At 41.1% G+C, this 27,702-nt stretch overlaps 3 protein-coding genes across 5 annotated transcripts in view; all 3 read left to right on the top strand.

Annotated features, from left to right (window-relative positions):
* The window catches only part of itga8 (integrin, alpha 8), an 86,244-nt gene extending 79,867 nt beyond the window's left edge, over positions 1-6,377 (top strand). Inside the window, 2 exon segments of the mRNA XM_048261116.1 lie at positions 2,846-2,968; positions 4,461-6,377. Coding sequence (XP_048117073.1) covers positions 2,846-2,968; positions 4,461-4,550 — 213 coding nt within the window. The 3' untranslated portion in view covers positions 4,551-6,377.
* Positions 6,378-8,865: 2,488 nt separating this feature from the next.
* LOC125305995 (E3 ubiquitin-protein ligase TRIM35-like) lies at positions 8,866-15,645 on the top strand. Its single transcript, XM_048261115.1, has 7 exons — positions 8,866-9,147; positions 9,390-9,821; positions 9,957-10,052; positions 11,694-11,924; positions 12,288-12,310; positions 12,690-12,803; positions 14,254-15,645. Exons 2-7 carry the CDS (start codon positions 9,402-9,404, stop codon positions 14,303-14,305), a joined length of 936 nt encoding a protein of 311 aa, XP_048117072.1. The 5' UTR covers positions 8,866-9,147; positions 9,390-9,401; the 3' UTR covers positions 14,306-15,645.
* Positions 15,646-20,789: 5,144 nt separating this feature from the next.
* LOC125305992 (nuclear factor 7, brain-like) lies at positions 20,790-25,936 on the top strand. 3 transcript variants are annotated; one of them, XM_048261112.1, is made up of 7 exons: positions 20,790-21,180; positions 21,775-22,193; positions 22,335-22,430; positions 22,944-23,174; positions 23,598-23,620; positions 23,905-24,020; positions 24,626-25,936. In XM_048261112.1, the coding sequence occupies exons 2-7, from the start codon at positions 21,783-21,785 to the stop codon at positions 25,123-25,125; spliced, it is 1,377 nt and encodes a 458-aa protein (XP_048117069.1). In that variant the 5' UTR covers positions 20,790-21,180; positions 21,775-21,782; the 3' UTR covers positions 25,126-25,936. The 3 variants fall into 3 exon arrangements, with proteins under 3 accessions (XP_048117069.1, XP_048117068.1, XP_048117067.1); XM_048261111.1 differs by lacking the exon at positions 20,790-21,180 and adding an exon at positions 21,409-21,462; XM_048261110.1 differs by lacking the exon at positions 20,790-21,180 and having other exon boundaries at positions 21,429-22,193.
* The last annotated feature ends 1,766 nt before the right edge of the window (positions 25,937-27,702 follow it).

Raw genomic sequence — 27,702 nt, 5'->3', positions numbered from 1 at the left:
TGTGTTTGCATGCCTGTGTGCGTTCGTCTGTTCATCTTTGTTTTTTGCGTATGTCTGTATGTGTATTAGTGTGTGAGTGTGGTTGTGTGTGTGTGTGTGTGTGTGTGTGTGTGTGTGTGTGTGTGTGTGTGTGTGTGTGTGTGCGTGTGTTGTGTGTTGTGTGTACGCTTGTCACAGACATTTTGAATCAAAGGAAACAATGGCCCAACTTTCTAAGAAAGCTATTCATAAACTTCAAATGCCAGCACATTTTAATTCACTACAATCATGTAATCTCTAAAAAAAAAGAAAAAGGTTCACCAGAAGGTTGGAGGACATTTTACTGTTACTTCACAAGCCTAAACTGAATTATCGACTTGAATTGCACACCATAAACACCATGATATGTATACTGTGTGCACACACACACACATACACACACACACACACACACACACACACCTTGGACCTTGTCTTTGGTTTGTAAAGACAATTCCGCAGGTAAAATTAAGTGCACTAAATTACAGTTAGTGTAAAACTTATTTAGTATATTTCCGTAATGTACCGGTACTCTATTTTTGTACAGTAATTTTAAATTTAGTGTATGTACTAAGTGGTCTTTAGTACCTCCCAAGATATACTAATATCTTCAAGTACATCTTAATGGTGTCCCTAAATAATATTTCTGAAACTGATAGTTCCGGTCCTTGATTGTGATTGGCTGAATCGCGTTCGATGCCGTTGTAAAATGCAGCATAAACATACACCTTGACCGCATTTCATTCTGCTGTATATTACTGTGCTTCCACGGCTTGATAGAAAAGTTATTAGTATATTACTGCGCTACCACGACTTGATAGAAAAGTTGGGAGTAGCTGCGTCTCGACGTTGCTTGGCAACCATTCTGATAGAGGAAATATATTTCTTGGTGGAAGAATGATTATTTATGAATAAGTCGTTGTTGCTGTGCCTTTATTTTATGAAATCTTGTCAGATATTTAGTAACCGTTTTAGAAAAGCAATAAGCCACTCGAGTCGGTAGGTTACACTGAATCTACAACAGCTAAGGGGGGCTTTAGGCACTTTTCTTGCGCGTCGTGCCTAACAACGCCCCTTAGCCGTTATAAAATCAGTGTAACCTACAGTCTCTCGGGGCTTATTGCTTAAATCATTAACATACTAAGTGCAATATAAGTACTATGTAACATCACCTTTTTAAATCATTTATCATGCATTGATATATACGATGTGCACTTAAATTAAGATGCATATGAGTACAAATATGTATACTATGTGTACTTCAGTTACAACAATAAATCATTTAATTCACATTCATTAATCGTTAGATGTTTACATGTTATGCTGCCACTATTTTAGCTTTCCCCTTCATTCATGCTGACATCAGATTAACTGCCATCTGAATGGCAATGCTCCTGCTTGGCAAACTGTCAATGCCTTTGTAGAACCTGTAGAAGGGGAACCATGACTGACTGTCCATGTGAATTCTGCCTTACAAAGCCAAAGAGCAGTATCTGCAAAAATGCCAAACTGAGAAAAACAGCTTTTTGTGTTTTTCTTACACCAAGTATAAGCATCAAATTATATTCAACAACAAGGGGTATCATTTGTTTTTTGACATTTAGGCAAAATTTGGTAGTTTTATAGGCTATACTGCGCTTTGCCTTTGCATTACTGCTTATTCTTACATGGCCATACAATTTTTGCAGTAAGTGTAGCAAGTGATCATAATCACTCAGTTTTTATATTCATTGAGGAGGCACTTGAAGTGAAGATATGCTGCTTGATGCCTTAACAATGGCAACTCTATCATTTATAAACATTTATGGAAAAATGGAACAAAATCAATCGGGTATTCTTGTAGACTTTCATGTCAAGCAATATTGCATTGCTGCACACCAAAACCTAACCTTGGACACCTTTGCTCACTGCTGCTTATATTTGTCAAAGTATATGTTAATTACTTTTTGTAAAATCTGACTGACTATTTTGAATATGATACTTTCACTGGCATTTAATATTGTGAGACTGTATCATGATAGACACCCAATGTGTGTGTGAATGTGAATGGTAGTGTGCCTTTTTAGAAGAAAGTCCAAGGCTTTTTTTAGTCCCAGTCTGTCCCTGTGCACACACACACACACACACACACACTATTAGAATAAGGGCAAGTGAAACAAAGGCAGAATGCAGTAATGACAAGTGAAATCAAGGCAGTAAGGGCAGATACTGCACTCTGCCTTGGTTTCACTCTACTTTTCTATACAAACTGCAAACTAAATATGTAAATTTAGCTAAGAAATGTATTAGGCAGCCATATGCCATTTGAACAGATTGAAGAGCAGATCATGTACTTCTTATTTGTGCAGATACTGCTCTTAGCCTTTGCAGGGCACCTTCCCTCGGATGATGATGAGCTAACTACTCAGATGCACATGGGAAGAGGGCGAAGGGAGGGAAAGGGTTAAACTGTGGGGACTGCAGGGCAGCATAAACACAGTCATGTGTGGAGAGACAGAGAGTGTGTGTGTGAGAGACAGAAAGAGTGTGTGTGTGTGTGTGTGTGTGTGTGATTCCGGCTATTTGGAAGGTGGAAGGAGCTGACTTTCCCTCCTAGCTCCAGACCAATGGCAGTGCACACAGAACTACCCAGAAACCTCACTGATCTGACCTGCACTCGGGGTCAGCTCCACTTCCGGTTGCACCGGTTGTGTGTGTGTGTGTGTGTGTGGGGCGTCTGTGTGTCATTGTCTTTGTAAATGGGGGTCTAGGATTAAGTCTGATTAATGTATACAATACATGCAACCTCTTGAAGTAATTGTGTGTGTGTGTGTGTGTGTGTTTCTAGATCGGGACGTTTGTGGTATGGGCCATTCCTGATGTGTCCTTTGCCATTCCTCTCTGGGTGATTATACTGGCCATACTACTGGGCCTGCTGGTGCTGGCTATGCTCACAGTGGCCATGTGGAAGGTAAGAACGAACACACACACACACACACACACACACACACAGAGAAAGAGAGAGAGGGAGAGAGAAACGAGTTACACACACACACACACACACACACACAGACAGAGAGAGAGGGGGAGAGAGCTCTGTTATAGATGTACATGCACAGACACACTTACTCACACACTCACACACATGCTGCTCTAGTTGTAGCTCTGTTAATTATGTGTTAATAAATTCTTCAAAGACACCGAGCCTGGGGACAAACACATGTCAGGAGTGGCGCTGTGTGTGTGTGTGTGCGTGCGTGTGTGCGCGCGCTGTGTCTGTCTCTGTGCGTACGTGCGTGTGTGTTTGTAATTAAAAGAAAATGTACTCTGTTGTTTTGTAACTACCGTTCTGCATCAGAGCAAAAGCCAAACAAACGGATGGGGGGGTATAACGGAATGATGACAGAGAGAGGAATACTGAAAGGAAGAGGAGAACCAGGACGGAAAGAGAGAGAGGAATACTGAAAGGAAGAGGAGAACCAGGACGGAAAGAGAGAGGGAAGAGAACAGAGAAAAGAAGGAGGGAGGGAGGGAGAGGAAGGGGTGTTGTGCAGTATTAATGAGTCATGTAGATGCTATCAGTCATGCTGTGTGTGTGTGTGTGTGTGTGTGTGTGTGTGTGTGTGTTAATAGCTCATGTAGATGTTATCCATGTTGTGTCTGCAGTTGTGTTCTCAGACTTTTGATTGGGTTTGTGTTCCCGATGGGGGGGCCTCTAATTCAATTGGACAAAAATACCCCCCCTCTCCATACACACATAGGCACACACACACACACACACACACGCACACATTTAAGACATACAAAGGGAAAATCAAATCCCCTTTCAACATTCCAAGTGTGTGTGTGTATGTCTCATGAGTGTTTATGCATCCAATGTGGAGACAAGTGCCAAGGCTTTCATTTTGTATCAGACAATCATGCAGAGGATTGTAAAAATGTACTCCACTCCCAGGCTTGCTCAGGGACTCTCAGGTTTGCTCCTGACTTCATGTGAAAACTATTTTAGTGAGCGCTGGGAGGCATGTTCTTGTCTGCTTTTGTCATTATAGATCTTCTTAGCACGGCCATATTCGGCCTCTGACCCTTGCGTCTGGGCCAGCCTTTGTGCTAAATTGGCAGTCAGCGGTAAACTTCAAATGTGTGGGATGATGTTGAAAGACTTTGTAAATGGTGCCGTTTGCTGGAAGTTCGGCTGTACTGCAAAGCAGGCTTGTGCAAAATTCCAGAATTCAATTAAAACTGGCTCTTAAATTCCAATTAAATTCTTGAATTTCACTTGCATTGAGGTAGCAAACAGGAAGCAGAATTGCAATTTGAATTGAGCACAACCCTGCTGCAAAGAATAGTCCCCAATACATGGAGGTGACGGTAAGAAAGGGATAAGATCAGAAATGTGGAGCTAGTTTCTCATCTTTCTCCCTCCTGCCTTCCCCTCTCTCTCTCTCTGTTCTCTTCTGCAGTGCGGATTCTTCGACCGGGCACGGCCGCCAAAAGACGACGACGTGTCAGACCGGGAACAGCTCACAGGAGACAAGTCCACAGATGCGTGAGAAAAGCTGTCTGAGAATGTGTGTGTGAAAAGGAGGAAGGGAGAGAGAGAGAGAGAGAGAAAGAGAGCACTTGAAAGACTCGAAATAACATCTTCACTCTCCGATGACCTGCCAACAAACCCCCACAACCCCCATCTCTCTTAAAAAACTGCAAATCCGACATTGCACTTGAGCAGCCATCAGATGACCAATCACCTCACTTCTCTCTTGTGCTTGCTGGAGCATCCTGTCCCTCTCTATGCCATTGGGGGCATGAAGATGATGACCAATTAACATCCACCATTGTAGGGAACAGGCTTTTTCACCACTGGACTTTAAGTATCAGGCGTGACTATTGGACTTAAGAAATATGAGGCCACCAGTTTGTATGCAGACGTGAAGATGCAAGAAATAAGCCTAGTGGACTGTCGTTCCTCTTCAACCGGACCAGTGACCAGTCTTTGCATTTACCCCACATTCATGCTGTCTCTCTTCACTGTGGTCCCAGCTACCTGCTTTCCTGCAGTTACTTGTGACATCGCCCTCTACTGGTCAGAGTCCGAATAGCAGCACTGCAGAGACCAATGAGGAACTGCTGCAGAGCAGCCTTTGTAGCTTATGTCCCTGTGTGAAGCCCTGTGTGACACTAGTGGTGGATGGTCAAGCAGGGCAGATTTCCTCCTTTCTGACAAATTAGTTGCCTTAATGACACAGAATCTGAACTCTGAACTTTACAGGATGACTCTGATGATGAGTGTGTCTAGTATAGTCCTGCACAGTGACTGTTTCACCTGTACCCTGTAATGAATGCCTTTGTGGCCTTGATGGCCACCGTCCACTCCACACTTAAACAGTCATACACAGACACGTGCACACACACACACACACACACACACACACACACACACACATACACACACACACACATAGACACACACACACACACATATACACAAACACACACACACATAGACACACAGATACATTTCAACACACGTGTACAGAACACTCAGGAAGCAAATTGCTTGGTTTTATGTGTCTGTCTGACTTGACGTCAGAATGAATGTGTTGCATGCCTCCCTTTTTAATCCAATCAGAATCATTTAACATCTATTTGCCTTAATAACTCCACATAGGGTTGTGTATTATAACAGACGTGTTTGCAAAATATTCCCTTTTTTCACAGTGAGAAGATTGCTTTTAATATTTAAATGTTGATCATTCATTGGCCATGATCCAGAGGTTGTGTAGGTAAATGAACTATTCCAGCTGTTTGTAGCTGAGCAGAAATGACTAAATTTCAATATATATTATCGATAAGTGCAATATTGTGATAACTTGGATGGATGGATGGATGAAGGGGCCTTTAACACTGGGATATTTTATTTGTGCTTGAAGTGAATAAATAAGAATATAGACTTGTGTGTGCATACGTATGTGAGTGAGTATGGATGTATGTATGTCTATGAGAAAGAGTGTGTGTTGGTTCAATGAGAGTGAGTCCGGCTTGGTTCCTGGCTCGTCTTCTGTAGATAGATACTGTTAAAAAGGGAGTGGTCTGTGAAAACACACATGACTGTCTCAAGCTGGACTTCAGAGGGGATATTTATTTCATCTTAAAATGATTAAAAGAAAAACACCCGCTTTGAATTATCTCCCTTCTGTACTTTTGGCCATTTTAAGATTTTAAATCCCAATTCTATTTCTAATTCTAATTTCTAATGTCTATTCTCACACACTTTTCGTCTGATATTTTGCCTGTTTATTGTATTGTAACACGTTTCTTTTGAGTTTGCTGGCATTGCTGGACAGAATGTCTATCGAAATAAAGTCATTTGAAATTGCAAACGGTTATTCGGCTGATTATCTGTGAGGGAACTGTCTCTACCTGAAATGTACACACCCACCCAAAGCCTAGACGATATTTGGTCCAGTTCACAGTGTCCAGTTCACGTGAAAGGACATGCAAAGGTGCTGTAACGGCTCCTACACACAGTTGCGTTCCGTCAACGCATGCCAGTGGGTGTTCCCTACGGTAGCTATGCAAATGACTTGACCATTTGACCATGGACTATAACCATAATTTGATTGGTTGGTGCCGTCCGTCGATTGGCTTGATTGGCCAGTGCCGTCTGTCGGTGCAGCATGAACTTCTCAACGTGAGAAACGCGACGCAACGGACCCACAATTCAGTTCGGCAACGGATGACGTGAGCCCATGTAAAGTGAATGGGATGCGTCTCCAGCACTGCAACGCACGCAACTGTGTGTAGGAGCGTTAGAGTGTGTGTAGCAGGGGTTCATTTGCAGGGGTGCAGTGCTAAAATAAGAGATGGGTAAACTATGAATTCTGTGATCACAGTAAGGTGGACTGCGCCGGACTATACCCAGGGCTTTATATGCCAGAACAATGGTCTCAACCAACCAGGGGGAGTCTCTTGCCCTGACCCCATAGCAAATGAACAAACAGCTGTTCTGTATTGTGCAGGGTGCATGTTTGTTTAGTGTAGGCATGCGGTGTAACCACATCTATGCCTGCTGAACGTCAGGGCGAAAGGCGGGCAGCTCAATGACTACTCTTAAGGACTGAGCTTAGCACTTTGGGTTGGTAGAAAGAGTTTGGATGCAAGACGACCTTTGAATCGCCCACAGTTAAGTGCATACAGTATGAGCAGTGTTCTCTGTTGGGCTGTCAGGTCACTCACAAGTTTAACCAATGCCAGAGCAAGCAACAGTGCAGCATTCCAAACCAGCATTCTTGCAGTGATAAGTGGATGTCACCCCAACCACTAGGTGGCTGTAGTGTTTACCTGATCAATAAGTATGCCAGTACTTATTCCGTGAATCCATGAATTAGTGAAACACACAGTGAGGTGAAGCACACACTAATCCCGACGCAGTGAGCTGCCTGCTAAAGCGGCGCACGGGGAGCAATGAGGGGTTAGGTGCCTTGCTCAAGGGCATTTCAGCTGGTTTGGGTTCGAACCGGCAACCCTCCGATTACAAGTCTGAAGCGCTAACTAGTAGCCCCAATGAGTCCGGTAAGAGTGCTACTAAATGTGTGTGCTGACAACAATAGATTTAAGCTTAGTCTCATGAGTAACATTACCAATATCATCTGGGGGTGTGATGGGCACACTAGTGAGAGCTGGACACTGTGGTCGAAGGCCGAAGATGCCGCAGGAAGTGGGACGTGAATGGCAGGCGGAGTGTGCTGCTGCACATGACGCATCAGCGGCTCACCATCCACTCCCCACTCCACTCCACCACTCACTTGCCGATGGCAGAGGCTGCCGTGCATGGTGCCAACCTGCACGTAGGGAGCATTTGGGATTAAGTGTCTTGCTCAAGGACTCCTCTACCCCCTGAGCCACTGCTGCCCATTTCAAAGACAAGAGAGAGCGTGTAGAGTGCACTCAAACTGAACAGTGTCATGAGCCGTCATGGGACAGATACAGGTGACTCACAGTGGACAGCTAGATAGCACTAGACAGCTCACTCATTGTGCCGGGTGAGCTGCAGACAGGTGGTGTCCACAAAGGTGCCACATGAATGGGGAGCCATGTACAGTATGAGGGCTTCCAACTTCCTCCCCCTGTGAGGGGAGACTGCCATCTCTCCTTCATGCCTCGCGGTCAGATGTGAGGAGCGGCATGACGTCATCGTCACACAGTGTGAGTCAAGTCTTGCTCTAGACTTCATGTGAAAAGTATTTTAAAAGTGAGCGTTGGAAGGCATATTCATGTTTGTTTTTGTCATTATAGATCTTAACACTACCATATTATGTTTAAATGGTCGAATTGTCAGTCTGTTACAAGTTCCAAACAGGTGCTGAAAGACTATCTAAATGGTGCCATCTACTGGAACTTCAGCAGTTTTGCATTTGTCAGCAAGTAGCTTGGTAGGTGTAAAAATCCAGGGGGATTCGTATCAGAATCTCAGAAATAATCACGTTATGCAGTTATCTTAAGATGGCTGCAGGCGGCTACATCAAGTCAAATCCCCCTATCTTAACCAAATTGCGTTTTCAGTCGGAAATTGTGCGATCATTGGTCCAAGCTGTCCAGGTGAAAAGTTCCCTCCCATGTCTATCAACTTTCACATGCAATGCAACTTGCCATAAGTTAGACCGGCACATCCGGGAACTTGACTCGTGACAAACGTTCCCGCCCCTTTCGGGGGGAAAACAAACAACCCCTCTCATTAACTCCAACGCAAATTAGGGTCAATAAACGTAATTTATTAGGAGGGGGGGGGTTATGACAGGAGGGACGATGGAAAAAAAGACAAATGATCTGCAGCCCATGTGTTGGTCATCATTTCACTTAAGACTGGTGATCTCACTAATTAGGTAGCCTGTCTGAAGAGTTGTGCTAATTAGAATTAGATATGATTAAGTGAATGATTGGAAAAAAATATGTGGTAGGACTTCTGAAGCCGGACTTTAACGTGTCTGTTTTTTATTTAAATTACTGGTATTCACACCCCTAGGGCACTCTTCCTGCAGGAGTAAGGGAAAGCAGTTTAGACCTATCAGAAATGTCTGGAATTGATGGGGGTGAAAGACAACGTGGACAAAGAAGTTAGCGTTGACTGGTGTCGTAGGCCTATTTAACGAGGTGAGTTTTGCCAAATTGAACGTAGAAGTTATAACTGTTTACACTGAAAGCGTCGAGCAAAGTTATTGTCTCCTTGAGGAGAAAAATGATGTCGATCTTTTTCATGAACAAAGCATAAACCATTTTAAATTAAAATGTATAGGCTTTGTTAGCCTATCTAATGTAGCCTATATTAGATGATTTAGATGTGATTTAGTGAGGTGATGTGTGATAAACAAAGCGTGCACATTTAATGTTTTCAGCCAAGTAAGAGGATGGCATCTTACCCACGCTCATCTAAGAAGAGGTCACTACCTGAATTGGACCTCACTTGTCCAGTTTGCTATGACATTTTCACGGATCCCGTAATTCTTTTGTGCAGTCACAGTATCTGCAGAGACTGTCTGGAGCAGTTCTGGAGCTGGTTTAGCAATAAAGTTAAACGGTGTCCAGTTTGTAGAAAAAGATCATCAGTGGAGAGTCCAGTACTGAACTTGTCTCTGAGGAACCTGTGTGAGGTTTTCCTGAAGGAGGAGAGTCTGAGGGATGTGGAAATGCTCTGCAGTCTGCACGAGGAGAGACTTAAACTGTTCTGCCAGGAGGATAAACAGCCCGTATGTCTTGTGTGTCAGACTTCCAGGAAACACTCGGGCCATACATTTCTTCCCATAGATGAAGCTGCACAAGATTATAAGGTGAGTTGCTGTTGTTTAACGGTGATAATTGTAATTAATGCAGTGGGCATAATAAGTGTCTACTGAAAGTAACCAAATAATAATAAAAAAAGATGAATGCAGTTAATCTTACAGTATGAAATGTTTCTATTCAAGAAACAACTCAAGGCTGTTCTGCTGCCTTTACAAGAGAAGCTGAAAAAATATGAAGAGGTTAAAAAGACATGTGTTCAAACAGCCAATCATATTAAGGTGAGATTCAGCAGTACAACAACAACAAAAACAGACCATTTAATCCATGACTGGCACTGGCTTTTGTAAAACATGGTGGTGTAATGTGTAGAACTTTGCGTAGAAAACTTTTATTGTTAAAGTACAAAAAAAACAAATATTTTTACTATTGTCATTAAAGGTGTAGGTAACACTTTTGACCAAACAACTTGCATTACATTTGAACCAAAGACTACCCCCAAACAAACCTGGTATGGGAACTCCACAGTTAGAGATTGTAGTACTCTGCAGAGAGTAGTGTGCTCAGCTGAACATACTATAAGAAAACTCCCTGCTCCACAAGATACCTATTCCAGAAGAGTACTCCTAAGAGCCCAAAAGATTCTGAAGGACTCTTCTCATCCTAACAATGGATTATTCCTACTGCTGAAATCAAGACGCCTATGTAGTCACAAAGCCAGAACTGGAAGTTTTGGAGAAGTTTTTATCCCCAGGCCATCCGAACTTTGAATTCACACTATACTGACTTTGCACTCATTCACTCCTCGGCTCTCATGACCCCCACACACACACACACACACACACACACACACCTACATGACTTTTACACTTTTACATCCCTCTCCCTATGCTACAGACTTTTTATTTATTTGCTTATTTCATCACACATCAAAACGCACACATCTGACTTTCTCCAACTTTTGCACATCTCCATAGAACTTTATTTATTATTGTTGATTTCTCCTCTATCTACCCATGTCATTGATTGCCTAGCCTTCCTGCCCACACACACACAAAAAACACACTTACATAATCACTGTCATCACCTCGCATACATCCAGCACACTGCTTGCTACAGTAAGCCTCCTCTACATACTTGCTACACACTGCCCCACCTTTCTTATGCAGCCCTTGCCACTTAATCTACTAAACCCCTCTTCTACTGCACTTTTTACCCCCCTCACTACATTTCTTGCATCCAGTAACTATATGCATGTGACTATAAACTTCCTTGTGTCCTTGTAGTGGGATATTTGCACACACAGCACTATTAAAGCGCATTCGACATCCAAAATGTTAGTAGAGGCGGAGCTCCACCTGTAAGATTTGACAGAATCCTACACGTGAGGACTTCGTTTTTAAGACAACTGATTGGTCAGTGGGCGGTAGACCTAACGATTTGAGCTCTAACTTAGCACATAACCTCCTCCCGACCAGGTTTGGTTGACCGCATAAGATACCATGGTGATATAGCGACACTAAAACAGATCCACTTTCGTGTCACAGCATAGCCTGGCTTTGAGGGCAACATGCCTCGCTAACCCACTAATTGAGATTCGTAGTACACCCCACCAGTGTATGAAAAACAGGGGTTTTTCCAGTGTAGGTTACTGATCATAAAGAGCTGGTGGATTGTATGGAGATGTTCACTGCATGCTACAAAAAAGTGCTTTATGCTAAAAAATCGCATAGCATTGTTTGCCTTACACCTTTAAGAGAATGACTGATTATTTAATTAAATCACAATTCGGTGTCTGTTTGTGCCAACAGCAATATACATGTACAAACAGAATTGCTGTAAAATTGGACTGTTCATATACAAATTAGAGTTTGGTTTTGATGAACAGTGTATGGTGCTTTTCCTTGTGTGGGTTATTCAAGGCCCAGGCCCAGCAGTCAGAGAAGCAGATCAAGGCGGAGTTTGACAGGCTTCACCAGTTTCTAGAAGATGAAGAAGAAACTAGAATTGGAGCCCTGAAACACGAAGAGGAGCAGAAGAGTCTGGTGATGAAGGAGAAGATCGATGAGATGAGCAAGGCCATATCCATTCTTTCAGACAAAATAACTGCCATTGAGAAGCAGATGGTTGCTGAAGACGGAATCTTCTTGCAGGTATGGACCCATGCAAATAATGCAGGATTTCAGTTGTAAAAATGGACACATGTCTATCTATATGGCATTCAGTAATTAAGGTTGGTGATTAATTCAATAATCTTAAGGTTTTATCAGAGTAGATGAATATCATCATAATGAATGGCTTGTATCGACAGTAAGACTTCAAGACAAACAAAGTATTGGAATTGATTTACCTCAATAGTTCTGAACTGAAACGAGATGACCTTATTCCGGTCGCAAACATGGGGTCGCCATCTTTGAGCAGTATATCCATTGCGATACATTGACAGTTTTATCGAGATGACTCACTCGAGATGTAATTGAACAACAATATCAATTACAATTTATACTGTTTTTCAGAACTTCAAGGCTACTATGAAAAGGTAAGGCATTTGACTTTCATCCATTTTAACTCACTAAAACAAGTGCTACAATTACTTCTCATATTCCGCCATTGCATGGAATCATCGCATATATATATTTATATAATAAATGTATATATATTTTTTATATAATAAATGTATATATATTTTTTTATATAATAAATGTGTATATATATATATTTTTTATATAATAAATGTATATATATTTTTTTATATAAAAAATGTATATATTCTTTTTTAAATTAAATTGTATATATTAAATGTATGTATACAATATATTTTCTGGTGTTTTCTTGCTCTGACATTGTAAAGAGACCATGAGTTTGAGAAAGGCGCTATATAAATAAAAGTTATTATTCTTAATTCGTTTTTTTTCTAGTTCTCAGTGCATGCCGCAGAATCCAGAGAGCGTGTCGCTGTCGGGAGCTCTGATTGATGTGCCGAAGCACCTCGGCAACCTGAAGTTCAGAGTCCGAGAGCATGGATCAATACAGTAAGTTCCATGCCACACTAACACATTCATGTAGATATCATATTGTATACTACACAATCAGAGGTGTCAAAGTCCAGCTTCACAAAGCTGACACATAAGCTTATTTGCTCCAACCATTCACTAAATCAGCTGAATCCTAATTAGTACATCTCTTCAGCCAAAGAGATCAGTTAATTAGTGCGATCACGTGTGTTAAGTGCACAGGCAGAACCGATATATGGTAGGACTTTTAGGGCCTTTTCACACGACAACCTTTAGTTCGTTTTAATCAAACTCCAGTGTGTTTGAGCCCTTGTTTCAGTATGTTTGTGTTGGTCGGAATGCAACAATCACGCTCAGGTGTGCACCAAATTGATTGGTCCGAGACCTCCAAATAGAGGTGGTCTCGGTCCGCACCATCTTACAAACTCTGGTTCAGGTCCTGCTGGTGAGAAAGCCAACCTGAATCAAACCGGTCCAGCGGTCTAGTAGTGAATTATGAGAGTTAAGATCACTGGATTGTTGGTAAAATTAGGTACTGTACATTTCATTTCCTAAATAAATGTAGCCTGGAAAATCCAGACCCTGATAATCTAGAAAGATTAAGGGTCTGGCAAAGAACAATGTAATAGCCCAACTCGAGGGGCGGCAACAAGCATGCATTTAAAAAATCTCACTGCATGCACTAGACCATGTTTACTCTGAATTATTTCGGACTTCGACACAATCGGCTAACACTACGTGTTACAATGTGTACTGTCCTCCAACGTTGCAGCGTTGTCTTCATCAGTTTAGCTGGTTCCCCGGAATGTTGGGGGGGGAGAGGAGTAACGTGCATCATTGCTCTTTGCCAGAGTGTCACAGAGACAATTCCATTGTGCTCTCGCATGAACTCTGGATTTTCAGGGTAAAATAAATGGCATGCGGGATTGGTCCTAATAATGTGAAACATGGACAAATGTGGATGCGTGAGGAGATACAAACAATGTGTCCTATATGTATGGTTGGCTGAGTAAATCAGATTATTTTATAGCTGCAGTCACGACTCGTTTCCAAACTCCACAATTTGCCAAAAATCACAAATGCAAATAATGAGCCAAGATCGCTCGCAAAACTTACTCCAGTGTGTACCACCAAATAACTCGAAATAGCCACAAGAAACATCCGAGGGAGCTGTCTGCTCAATTCCCACGCAGTTTGGTCCGCCTAGAAACGATGCATGTGTGAAACCGAACCGGACCAAAGTTTGTTTGCAACATTGCACCAATTTATTGCCTGCTGCTGACCAAATAACCAAACTATAGGTCTGAAAATGCTCTTACTTTCTGAAGCTGGACTTTTAAACCTCGGTACATAATATGAACAATGAAAAGTCTACAACTAAACCACAGCTGGTAGTCATGTAGTAATATACAGTATGTATGTCCAATCGCTCACCAACCCCTTATCGCTTTGATTTCTCTCTGTTTAGTTCCAGTAATTCTGGACCCAAACACTGCACACCCATCACTCATCATTTCTGAGGATCTGACCAGCTTCAGAAGACGTCATGCTGCACAGGCACTCCCCAATAACCCAGAGCGATGCTGTCTCTGGGAGTGTGTCCTGGGCTCTGAGGGCTACAGCTCTGGGTCTCACTGCTGGGATGTTGAGGTTGTGAATAGCAACAACTGGGATGTGGGTGTCACCACGGAGTCCAACTGGAAGCGTTTCTCATGGGAGGAAGTGTGGTGCGTCGGGTACAGGGAATGTGGGCTCCATTACCCCGGGCCTGTGCATGTAATTGAACAGAAACTCCACACCCTCAGAGTGCACCTGGATTTGGACAGGGGGCAGTTGTCATTCTTTGATGCGCTACAAGATACTCACGTACATACTTTTGAACACACGTTCACTGAAAAGGCTTTTCCCTTCTTTTACCTCCTGGACAACCATACAATACGAATTTTACCATTGAACAACAGTCATTAAACAATGCAATTAGACACTCGGTGCCATAAGACACAGAAAAGATAACAGGATTAAACCAAAGAAAAATCCATTGTGTTAGCTTAGCTATATGGCCTTAGATCTTATTGAGCAATATCGCTACATACACTAAATGCTGCATTTGTACATTTTATATACATGCGCTTCATCTAGTGGTTGTATGTTACATACATTAATAGCACTACATAAACTAAATGCTGCAGTTATACGTTATATACACCAATACGGTGGTTCTCAAACCGTTCCTCTCATTTCCCATTTGGGAGAAGGTTGGAAGTCTTACTGTTGTCCTTTGCCCCAACAAAATGATGTCAAAACGTTATTTCCGCACTATGCAAAATTTCCTACCAGTTCCTTGGGTCTGATATTTTTTTTTTTGTTAATATGTAGGCCTAATAATTACCTAATTTGTGTGTGATTGTTTTGTTTTGATCTATTGTCATTATTTCTGATAAAATAAGGCATTAATAAAGATAGGTGGTCCAACAGACTCCTAATAAAGGAGCTTGTTTAAAGCACGACATATGACCAGAATCTGCTTGGTGTGTGTCAAGTGATAAATGACTGTTGCAGCACAAACAGAAGATGCTGTTTGCTGCCGGTGATCATGTCTGCTGTCATATGCCCTGACAGATACAGATCACTCACACCATAACCAGCCATACAGTATATTGTCACTGCTGCTATAGTCATAGTCCTGAGTTCTTGTATTTAGTTACTAGTTTTGGACGTTTAGTTTGTAGCTCTCTTGTGTCTTTACTTGCTGTCATTCACTTCCTTTGTTATACCAACAATTCAATTTCATGTTTAAAGCTACATTGTGTTATTTCTTGAGTTGATTCTTTGCCAGAATAAAGGTTTTCCTTCAAAAACATGTGGTCATTCATGTGTAATTACTTCCGCCAACAAATCATAGTATTCTCGTAAGTGATGCATGTTTCGACCTCTCTCTTTGGAATACATTAGCCAAGGAGGGACACCTGACATTCTAGCTGATGCCTTTACCATCATGATTCAGTCCACCGTGTAAGCACTTTGCAGTGTTCGAACAACAAACTACTAACTTTCATTGTAGTATTGCCTGGCAATACTAGTTTTCATACATGACATTACCTAAGATTACTCAGTAAACATCACAAACTGCTGCTGTGCCGTGTTGACGTAGCCTCCTACAATGTATTGGCAGAGACTTTCTAATAAGGTGACACAGCACTCACCAATAAAACACCAATATGGCAGTTGTCTACACATATCCCACCCCTTCCGCAGCAAAACGTTGACATGTGAATACATTGAGCCAATCATGTGGTGTGTTGTGAATACATTGAGCCAATCGTGGTGTGTTGTGAAGACGTGCCAATCATGTGATCTTGCTGCTGGAGCAAGGTTGATGTTGTGAAGCCTTGCGCACTCTCATTTCTGCCAAAATAGATGCCCGATAAGTGCCCAAAAAGTGTTGCAATATGGCCGCCGAGTGGAGGGACTTGCCTGAAAGGACTTTGGTATTGGTTCTACCTGTGCACTTAGCATGGGTGTTCTCACTAATTAGCTCATCTATCTGGCTGAGAAGTTGGGCCAATCTGAATCAGCTGGTTTAGTGAATGGTTGGAGTAAATACGTGGCAGGATTTTTACTTTCTGAAGCCGGACTTTTACACCATACTTTTCTTGGGAAACTATACAATTCTTTGTGAATGGTTGCTCCTGAAGATCTATTGTTTACCAGGAGGTGGCGACAAAGTCCATTTAATCCATTTTGCAGGACGCATACCTCCAGGACACTTTAATGAGTGACCACTCATTCCCTCCAGTTTAGCGGTGAGGAATACGGGAATAAGATGTGTTCAGATGTTTGTTTTGTCACTTTTTTGTTATTTTTTAATATTGCTTTTAATACTTATTCATTTTATATATGTGTATTGGTCATCAGTTCCAAATAGAAATCACATCTGGTCAACTCCTGTTGTTTTTAAATGTGCTATATAAATACAAGTCACTTGACTAATAAAAGGCTTGGATAGCTATTTAATAGAGCTCTGCCCTTTGATATCAGACCAAACCAAAGCAAAAGTGTTACGGGCAAGAGATTGTGGACATTCTGTAGGCATTAGTCATGAAAGAATTTACCCATGTGAAGCCCCTCCCCCTGTAGTCTGAGCGAATTAGGGTTGAAGGTGGAAGTAAATACAGCAAAAGAATATTTGGTATCAATCGAACCGTAATTTTATGTAGATTAAGAATTTCAGGTGCCTACAGCGCAGATTTGTACCAGAAAAACGATATACAGCTTTGAATGGACCATGGTATAATGATTATTTGGCCAAAATAGTATATTATCACATATAGATATTAGCTGATATCTCCCATACTGGTAAAAGGATCTTTACCAAACTTGATGTACTTACTCACCATAAATTCTTGATGAAATTAGTAGGTGTTTAATGTCTTGGGGTCAAAGGTCAAGGTCACACTTGACAAGCAATGTTTGTGTTATACCTCTCAAGCAGATTGAAGGATCCTCATTAAACCCAACACAGTTAATTAAGCCTAAATTAACTGATAAGGCATTAAAGATCATGGGATCACAGTAGAGGTTAAAGGTCATGAGGCTATAGGTGGCTGAGGCATAGAATCGGCTATCTGAATTGACATTAGATTAAGATTAAGATTAGGACATTTATTAAAGCAAAACTAACTTTATTTTCTGTATAAAAACAGTTGTTTCAAAATCCACATCTTATTTTAGTATTGTAGTAGTAGCCTCTCTGAAACCAGGGGAAATCAAAATAATTTGCTGTTTTAAAAATGCAAACATCTGTGTGAATACCTGTTTTAAAATAACTGTTTCAGTTCATAAATGATATTGGAGTAAAAAACAAAGTACTATTACATAACATTCAGTACATCAATAACAACATTGTAGTTCATTTAGACAAGCTGAATAGCAGAAGTTTTAGATTAAATCCAAACCATTTCTGTCAAACATCTGATAAACATTGTCATCTTGAGCGATTTCCTTCAACTTAAATTATAATGCCAGACAAGCAATGTAAATGTCTATGTTGATAGAATAGTGTTAGAAATAAAAACTACCCTTGCATTGCATTGCAATAGTTATACTTTGTTCCCTGAAGTTGGTAGTAGGCATATAAGCAACGGCAGCAGCAGACTGACATTACCTAGGATTCTACTAGGTATTATGGTGGGTTTTCAGGATGTGAAGGGATGTAATCATGGGTTTCATAAAGGTTTATACTATTGCATGGGTTTTCATGTTTAGAAGAATGTAGTCATTAGTGTCATAAGTCTTAATGCCACTGCATTTGCCGTGAGCAGTGTGAGGTCACTGTATCTTGTGTAGGCCAGACCAACTGTCAGAAGAGTGGGGTGAGTGGAAAAGTACTGGGGGTACCAGGATGAGAGGATCTCCTCCTTTACATGGTTAAGGGAGAGGAGGTGTTATCAAGCTGGTGAGGACTGGACAGGACAGGGATGAGGAGGCCACTGTGCCTTATGAGTTAGGGCCTGTCCAGCTAGGAAGAGAATAAGATAAGAAGGCCTTATTTCACCAAACTGGAAGGAACCAGAAAAACTTAGGGTTACACTATTTTACATATCTTACCTATGCATTACATAGGTTTGCATATAGTTTTATGCATGATGGGAAGATGGTTTCCACCAATGTAAGTGACCCTGCTTGATACTGATTGGTGAAGGGTGTTGATGGAGATGGCGTGAGAGGGTGGCACTTCTCAAGGGCTGAGGAGTATAAAATATAGTGTATAGCCATCCGTAGGGGAGATCTTGTCGGGGGCCCCAGCTGATGACATCTCCTCCCTATTGCTTTGATGGTTGGGCTGTACTATCATTGCAATACGGTGAATAAAGATCAACAGTCTTCGGAAAATCTTCTATCTACATTGTCTCCTTCGGACGCCTTGTTCCAGAATGCTAAATTACTAAATAGTCAAGTGATAATTGTTAATTGGACAATTGGATTTGGAAGTGGACATTTTCTAGCCTGGAAAATCCAGACCCTGGTAATCTAGATAGATTAAGGGTCTGGCCACGAACAATGTAATGGCCCAACTCGAGGAGCGGCACCAAGCATGCATTTGAAAATCTCACTGCATGCAATTGGATAACACTAGACCGATGTTTACTCTGAATGATTCCGGACTTCGACACAATTGGATAACACTATGACCAATGTTTACTGACCTCCAACGTTGCAGCGCTGTCGTCATGGCGCCTCTGGCCCGCATATATCAGATACGCCGATTTGATTGATTCCCCGGGATGCAAGGGGTAAAAGTAACCTGCATCATTGCTCATTCCATTGTGTTCTCGCGAGAACTCTGGATTTCCAGGGTAGACATTTTCCACGACAGTATCCTGATTGGAGTGCGCTTCTCTGTTTACTTTTCGACGCAGTACTACTAATCACTGCTAAGAAACTAGTCCCTCAAAATGTTATGCAATCATTGAAATGCATGGATAGAATAATGTTAGAAATATAAAACTATCAACACACAGACATTTACATCGACAGTCGGCCAATGTAAATGTCTGTGTGTAATAAAAAAAAAATATTTGTCTGCCGTTATAATGTATTTGCCTGGGTGTACTGTGGAGTGGGTAAGACTGTTTTTAGTGGCATGCTAACATACTGATTACTTGCGCTAGCTTAGCACCTGCAAACTCTGCAACTAGAAGGACTGAATGAAACGTGTTGAAAACGGTCTCCACTGATAAATATCACACATGCTAACTTGGAAATGAGGTCCTTTGTCCAATATCCTGAACCACCCTTTAAAAATGTGTTGTTGCCTATAGCAATGCTATAGTAAATCAGCTTTTGCAAGCCAGTGCTACAAGATGACGGATATCTACCGTCAAAATCTTCCAAAATATTTAGATATTATTTTTTGCCCACCCGTAACTTCAACTGAACAGATAACAACGGACATGCCACATTACTAACATCAAAACCTTTAGGACAATGCTAGTCTTCAGGGTTACAGAAATTGCCAGGAGAAAGTGGACAACACCTTGTCCATGAAGGGAAAAATAGCAAGGGCCACAGTTAACAGCCATGCTAACTTATGGAAAGTCACAACAGCAGAGAAAGCTATAATTTACAGCTGGAAGTAGCACTGCTTGTACTGTGGAAAGGACTGCATGGGCAATATTGAAAGAGATATTGATCAGGTCATGACTATGCTAGTGGAAGTATTTCACTGCTGTGTAACTGCTAAGCACATTTGCCTACAGTAATTGCAATCAGAATCTTGATTCTTATATATAAAGGAGGGGTATTGAACTCATTGTGCTGTAGATAGGTACTCCCCATGTCAAAAACAACCAAGTCTATATGCTAAATTATGTAAAAATGCTATAGTTACAGTAATTGAATTAAACATGGCATGTTGATTAGCATGTCTCCACCGTCAATAACCTTGTATATCAGGGGATGAAACTGACCTTAACCTTTGACCCCATGGCCCTGAGTCCCTAAGTTCATCTAACTTGTATAGACAATAAATGTACTAGAGTTAATGAAGATCCATCAGTCTGCTTTGGAGATATGAACCAAATACTGCATGCGAGTTATTTGTGTGACACCTTGTAACCTTGACCTTTGACCTCAAGACCTAAATTGTCTTGCCAGCTCTTTGACAACTTATAGTGGGTAAGTAGACCAAGTTTGATGAATATCTTTCAATTGGCTTAAGAGATATCAGCTAATATCAAGATGTACTAACATACGTTTTTGGCCCAAAACTCATTGTGCCATGCTCCATTCAAAGCCCTATATATTTTTTTCAGTACAAATCTGCACTGTAGGCACCACAAATTCTTAATCTACAGAAAATTACGATTCAAATGATACCAAATATGCTTTTGCTGTATTTACTTCCACCTTTGACCCTTTTCTAGGCTAATTCGCTTAGACTACTGGTCCTCTGAGAGGAGGAACACACTTACGTTTGTGTCGTATTTTCCTCCTGGTCTTTGTTCAAAACAACATCTTTCTCTCAGGCTGGAGACGCAGAGAAGCATTTTAAGAGACAAAACTCAAGAGTACCCTCAGGATCTACTCTTGAGAAAGGGAAAGACAATTCTCAGTGTCCTCAGAGAAAGAGAAAGTAAAAGTTTAAAGGCTACAGAGGAGCCCTTTAAACCAGGGGGGAAAGTGAAAGAGATAGAAAGTTAGATATGGCATACAAGCGTTCTTTATCTGAGGAGGACCTCACCTGTCGTCTGCTGCGACATCTTTGTGGACCCTGTGATCCTGTCCTGCAGCCACACCATCTGCAAAGCCTGCATTGACACCTTCTGGACCATCAAGCCGTCCAAACAGTGTCCCACGCAGGTCGGCTGTCACTGAAGACTGCTGATTTCACTAGGTAATCTGAAGAGTTGTGCTAATTAGAATTAGAATACTATGATTAAGTGAATGATTGGAAAAAAATGTGGTAGGACCTCTGAAGCCGGACTTTACCGTCTCTGTTTTTTATAGCCTATATATTTTAAATTATTGGTATTCACACCCCTAGGGCACTCTTCCTGCATGAGTAAGGGAGTGACTTAAAAGCAGTTTAGACCAATCAAGTGTCTGGAGTTGGTGAAAGACAACGTGGACAAAGAAGGAAGTAGCGTTGACTGTAAAATATGTTTGTTTACTTCAGGTATTCTGCCATTTTTAAGTTTGTCTGCAAATCTGGAGATCTATTTTCATTCGTTGGAAAAACATAGGCTACCATAGACTATTGGGCGTGATTTACTGAGGCGAGTTTTGTTAAACGGAACTTAAAAGTTACAATTGTTTACACTGAAAGCGTCGAGCAAAGTTATTGTCTCCGTAAGGAGAAGAATGATGCGGAAGTCAATCTTTTTAATGAACAAAGCATAAACCATTTTAAGTCAAATGTATAGGCTTTGCTAATGTAGCCTAGATGATTAGATGTGATTTAGTGAGCGTGTACACTTCATGTTTTCAGATAAGAGGATGGCATCTTACCCACGCTCATCTAAGAGGTCTCTACCTGAGGAGGACCTCACTTGTCCAATTTGCTATGACATTTTCAAGGATCCCGTCATTCTTTTGTGCAGTCACAGTATCTGCAAAGACTGTCTGGAGCAGTTCTGGAGACGCAAGAAAGCTAAACAGTGTCCAGTTTGTAGAAAAAGATCATCAGTGGAGAGTCCAGTACTGAACTTGTCTCTGAGGAACCTGTGTGAGGTTTTCCTGAAGGAGAAGAATCAGAGGGATGCGGGAATGCTCTGCAGTCTGCACGAGGAGAGACTTAAACTGTTCTGCCAGGAGGATAAACAGCCCGTATGTCTTGTGTGTCAGACTTCCAGGAAACACGCAGGCCATGAGTTTCTTCCCATAGATGAAGCTGCACAAGATTATAAGGTGAGTTGCTGTTGTTTAATGGTGAGAATTGTGATTAATGCAATGGGAATAATTAAGTGTCTACCGAACAAGCAACCAAATAGTAATTTAAAAAAGATAAACATGCAGTTAATCTTGAAGTATGAAATGTTTCTATTCAAGGAACAACTCAAGGCTGTTCTGCTGCCCTTACAAGAGAAGCTGAAAAAATATGAAGAGGTTAAAAAGACATGTGATCAAACAGCCAATCATATTAAGGTGAGGTTCACACAACAACTAAAAAAACAGACCATTTAATCCATGACTGTCACTGCGTTTGTAAAAAAAATAACATTTATTGTGCACCTGTTAAATTACAACTGATAATGCAATTAGATGTTACATCAAGTATTTCACCTGGGCAAAAAAAGTACAATATTTGTACTATTATCATCATTAAAGGTGTAGGTAACACTTTTACCTACATTACATTTGAACCAAAGACCACCCCCATCCAAAAACAACAACAAAAAAAAGCAGTGTTTTGTGATGTGGGAACAGGCTGCCCCCACTATGTTTCCAGTTCACAGAGCCAGGACTGTGCATGAAAAACAATTTTTCAGACCTTGGATATATTGTCTGTCTGTGCCAACAGCAAGTCACATTTACAAACAGAATTGCTGTAAAATTAGACTGTATTCATATACAAATTAGAGTTTGGTTTTGATGAACATTGTATCGTGCTGAATCGTATTGTGATGAACATTGTCTTCTTGGTGTGGGTTATTCAAGGCCCAGGCCCAGCAGTCAGAGAAGCAGATCAAGGCGGAGTTTGAGGGGCTTCACCAGTTTCTAAAAGATCAAGAAGAAACCAGAATAAGAACCCTGAAACATGAAGAGGAGCAGAAGAGTCTGGTGATGAAGGAGAAGATCGATGAGATGAGCAAGGCCATATCCATTCTTTCAGACAAAATAACTGCCATTGAGAAGCAGATGGTTGCTGAAGACGGAATCTTCTTGCAGGTATGGACCGATGCAAATAATGCAGGATTTTAGTTGTAAAAATGGACACCTGTCTATCTATATGGCATTCAGTAATTAAGGTTGGTGATTAATTCAATAATCTTTTAAGGTTTTATCAGAGTAGATAATTACCATCATGGTGAATGGCTTGTATCGGCAGTAAAGACTTCAAGACAGACACAGTATTGAAATTGAATTACCTCAATAGTTCTGAACTGAAATGAGATACATAGTTATGGTATATACACGTTTATCCAAAGCGACTGACGGTATTCACCTTATTCCCCTCGCAAACATGGGGGGTGCCATCTTCGACTGCTTTGTGCTTGAACTTCCCATTGAGCAGTATATCCATTGCGATACATTGACATAGTTTTATCGAGATGACTCACAATATCAATTACAATTTATGCTGTTTTTCAGAACTTCAAGGCTACTATAAAAAGGTAAGGCATTTCACTTTTATCCATTTTAACTCACACTAAAACAAGTCCTACAATTACTTCTCATATTCCACCCTTGCATGGACTCATCGCATATATTTAAATATATTTTATATATTATTTATATGTTAAATTGATATATATATATTAAATTAAATTCAATTGTATTAAATTTATGTATAAAATATATTTTCTTGTGTTGTCTTGGTCTGACATTGTAAAGCGACCATGAGAAGAAAGGCGCTATATAAATAAAAGTTATTATTCTTAATTCCGTTTTTTTCTAGTTCTCAGTGCATGCTGCAGAATTCAGAGAGCGTGTCGCTGTCGGGAGCTCTGATTGATGTGCCGAAGCACCTCGGCAACCTGAAGTTCAGAGTCCGAGAGAGCATGGATCAATACAGTAAGTTCCATGCCACACTAACACATTCATGTAGATATCATATTGTATACTACACAATCAGAGGTGTCAAAGTCCAGCTTCACAAAGCTGACACATAAGCTTATTTGCTCCAACCATTCACTAAATCAGCTGAATCCTAATTAGTACATCTCTTCAGCCAAAGAGATCAGTTCATTAGTGCGATCACGTGTGTTAAGTGCACAGGCAGAACCAATATATGGTAGGACTTCTAGGGCCTTTTCACACGACAACCTTTAGTTCGTTTTAATCAAACTCCAGTGTGTTTGAGCCCTTGTTTCAGTATGTTTGTGTTGGTCGGAATGCAACAATCACGCTCAGGTGTGTACCAAATTGATCAGTCCGAGACCTCCAAAAAGAGGTGGTCTCGGTCCGCACCATCTAACGAACTCCGGTGCGGTCCTGCTGGTGAGAAAGCCAACCTGAATCAAACAGGTCCAGCGGTCTAGTAGTGAATTATGAGAGTTAAGATCACTGGATTGTTGGTAAAATTAGGTACATTTCATTTCCTATTCACTTCCTATTAGTAATATACGTATGTCCAATCGCTCACCAACCCCTTATCGCTTTGATTTCTCTCTGTTTAGTTCCAGTAATTCTGGACCCAAACACTGCACACTCATCACTCATCATTTCTGAGGATCTGACCAGCCTCAGAAGAAGTCATGATGCACAGGCACTCCCCAATAATCCAGAACGCTGCTGTCTCTGGGAGTGTGTCCTGGGCTCTGAGGGCTACAGCTCTGGGTCTCACAGCTGGGATGTTGAGGTGGTGGATAGCAGAGACTGGGATGTTGGCGTCACCACTGAGTCCAACTGGAAGCGCTTCTCATGGAAGGAAGTGTGGCGCGTCGGGTACAGGGAATGTGGGCTCCATTACCCCGGGCCTGTGCATGTAATTGAACAGAAACTCCACACCCTCAGAGTGCACCTGGATTTGGACAGGGGGCAGTTGTCATTCTTTGATGCGCTACAAGATACTCACGTACATACTTTTGAACACACGTTCACTGAAAAGGCTTTTCCCTTCTTTTACCTCCTGGACAACCATACAATACGAATTTTACCACTGAACAACAGTTATTAAACAATGCAATTAGAAACTGTGCCATAAGACACAGAAAACATAACAGGATTAAACAGAAGAAAAATCAATTGTGTTAGCTTAGCTATATGGCCATAGATCTTATTGAGCAATATCGCTACATGCACTAAATGCTGCAATTGTACATTTGATATAGTATACATGCGCTTCATCTACGTGGTTGTACATTACATACATTAATAGCACTACATAAACTAAATGCTGCAGTTGTACGTTATATACACCAATACGGTGGTTTCTCAAACCTTTTCTTTCATTTCCCATTTGGGAGAGGGTTGGATTTTCAACCTGTTGTCCTTTGCCCCAACAACAATGATAATGTTAAAACGTTATTTTCGCACTATGCGAAATTTCCTACTAGTTCCTTGGGTCTGATTTGTTTTTGTTAATATGTAGGCCTAATAATGACTTCATTTGTGTGTGATTGTTTTATTTTGATGTATGGTCATTATTTCCGATAAAGTAAAGCATTAATAAAGATAGGTGGTCCAACAGACTCCAAACAAGCTCCTATAAAGGAGCTTGTTTAAAGCACGACATATGACCAGAATCCGCTTGGTGTGTGTCAAGTGATAAATGACTGTTGCAGCACGGTATACAGTATATTGTCACTGCTGCTATAGTCATAGTCCTGAGTTCTTGTAGTTACTAGTTTTGGACTTTTAGTTTGTAGCTCTCTTGTGTCTTTACTTGCTGTCATTCACTTCCTTTGTTATACCAACAATTCAATTTCATGTTTAAAGCTACATTGTGTTATTTCTTGAGTTGATTCTTTGCCAGAATAAATGTTTTCCTTCAAAAACATGTGTTCATTCATGTGTAATTACTTCCGCCAACAAATCATAGTATTCTCATAAGTGATGCATGTTTTGGCCTCTATCTTTAGAATACGTTAGCCAAGGAGGGACATACCTGACATTCTAGCTGATGCCTTTACCATCATGATTCAGTCCACCATGTAAGCACTTTGCAGTGTTCGAACAACAAACTACAAAGGTTGTGTGATTTCTGCCATTCAGAGGTGTCATAAATTAAAAGTCCTATCATGGCTGACGTCACCAGTGTTGCCACGGCAATACTAACTCTCATTGTAGTATTGCCTGGCAATACTAGTTTTCATACATGACATTACCTAACATTACACTCAGTAAACATCACAAACTGCTGCTGTGCCGTGTTGATGTAGCCTCCTACCATGTATTGGCAGAGACTTTCTAATGAGAAGACACAGCACTCAAAAAGTCCTCCATAGAAATGCATGGGGTTAGTTTGTAACACCAATATTGTCTACACATATCCCACTCCTTCCGCGGCAAAATGTTGACATGTAAATACATTGAGCCAATCGTGGTGTGTTGTGAAGACGTGCCAATCATGTGATCTCGCTGCTGGAGCAAGGTTGATGTCGTGAAGCCTTGCACACGCACATTTCTGCCAAAATAGATGCCCGATGAGTGCCCAAAAAGCGTTGCAATATGGCCGCCGAGTGGAGGGACTTGCCTAAAAGGACTTTGGTATTGGTTCTACCTGTGCACTTAGCATGGGTGTTCTCACTAATTAGCTCATCTATCTGGCTGAGAAGTTGGGCCAATAAGAATCAGCTGGTTTAGTGAATGGTTGGAGTAAATACGTGGCAGGATTTTTACTTTCTGAAGCCGGACTTTTACACCATACTTTTCTTGGGAAACTATACAATTCTTTGTGAATGGTTGCTCCTGAAGATCTAATGTTTACCAGGAGGTGGCGACAAAGTCCATTTAATCAATTTTGCAGGACGCATACCTCCAGACAGTATAATGAGTGACCACTCATTCCCTCCAGTTTACCGGTGAGGAATACGGGAATAAGATGTGTTCAGATGTTTGTTTTGTCACTTTTTTGTTATTTTTGAATATTGCTTTTAATACTTATTAATTTTATATATGTGTATGTGTATCGGTCCTCAGTTCCAAATAGAAATCAAATCACAAATCACACTCCTGTTTTTAAATGTGCTATATAATTAAAAGACACTTGACCATTAAAAGGCTTGGATAGCTATTGAATAGAGCTCTGCCCTTTGATATAAGACCAAATCAAAGCAAAGCAAGTGTTACGGGCAAGAGATTGTGGACATTCTGTAGGCATTAGTCATGAAAGAATTTACCCATGTGAAGCCCCTCCCCCTGGTCCTCTGAGAGGAGGAACACACTTACGTTTGTGTCGCATTTTCCTCCTGGTCTTTGTTCAAAACAACATCTTTCTCTCAGGCTGGAGACGCAGAGAAGCATTTTAAGAGACAAAACTCAAGAGTACCCTCAGGATCTACTCTTGAGAAAGGGAAAGACAATTCTCAGTGTCTTCAGAGAAAGAAAAAAAGGCTAAAAGTTTAAAGGGGAAAAGTACAGAGGAAAGTTAGATATGCCAAGCGTTCTTTATGAACTGTCCCGTGTGCTGTCTTTGACCCTGTGATCCTGTCCTGCAGTCCAACCTGGACACCTTTGGACCATCAAGCCTGTGTCCCATTTGACTGAGCCTTTCCTCCCCGTCCAACCTGGCTTTAAAGGGCCTCTCTGAAGC

The sequence above is a fragment of the Alosa alosa genome, chromosome 13 (genome assembly GCF_017589495.1).
Source record: "Alosa alosa isolate M-15738 ecotype Scorff River chromosome 13, AALO_Geno_1.1, whole genome shotgun sequence".
Classification (NCBI taxonomy): Eukaryota; Metazoa; Chordata; class Actinopteri; order Clupeiformes; family Clupeidae; genus Alosa; species Alosa alosa.
This window is presented reverse-complemented; position numbering and strand designations above follow the sequence as displayed.

What these genes read in the sequence shown, in the direction of transcription:
- LOC125305995 (XM_048261115.1), top strand. Translation starts at nt 9,402, where the DNA reads ATGGCATCTTACCCACGCTCATCTAAGAAGAGGTCACTACCTGAATTG. An exon ending in AAGCTGCACAAGATTATAAG is followed by an intron (nt 9,822 to 9,956) that starts GTGAGTTGCTGT and finishes TTTCTATTCAAG; the next exon opens with AAACAACTCAAGGCTGTTCT. An exon ending in CGAGAGCATGGATCAATACA is followed by an intron (nt 12,804 to 14,253) that starts GTAAGTTCCATG and finishes CTCTCTGTTTAG; the next exon opens with TTCCAGTAATTCTGGACCCA.
- LOC125305992 (XM_048261110.1), top strand. Translation starts at nt 21,765, where the DNA reads ATGTTTTCAGATAAGAGGATGGCATCTTACCCACGCTCATCTAAGAGG. An exon ending in AAGCTGCACAAGATTATAAG is followed by an intron (nt 22,194 to 22,334) that starts GTGAGTTGCTGT and finishes TTTCTATTCAAG; the next exon opens with GAACAACTCAAGGCTGTTCT. An exon ending in TTCAAGGCTACTATAAAAAG is followed by an intron (nt 23,621 to 23,904) that starts GTAAGGCATTTC and finishes GTTTTTTTCTAG; the next exon opens with TTCTCAGTGCATGCTGCAGA.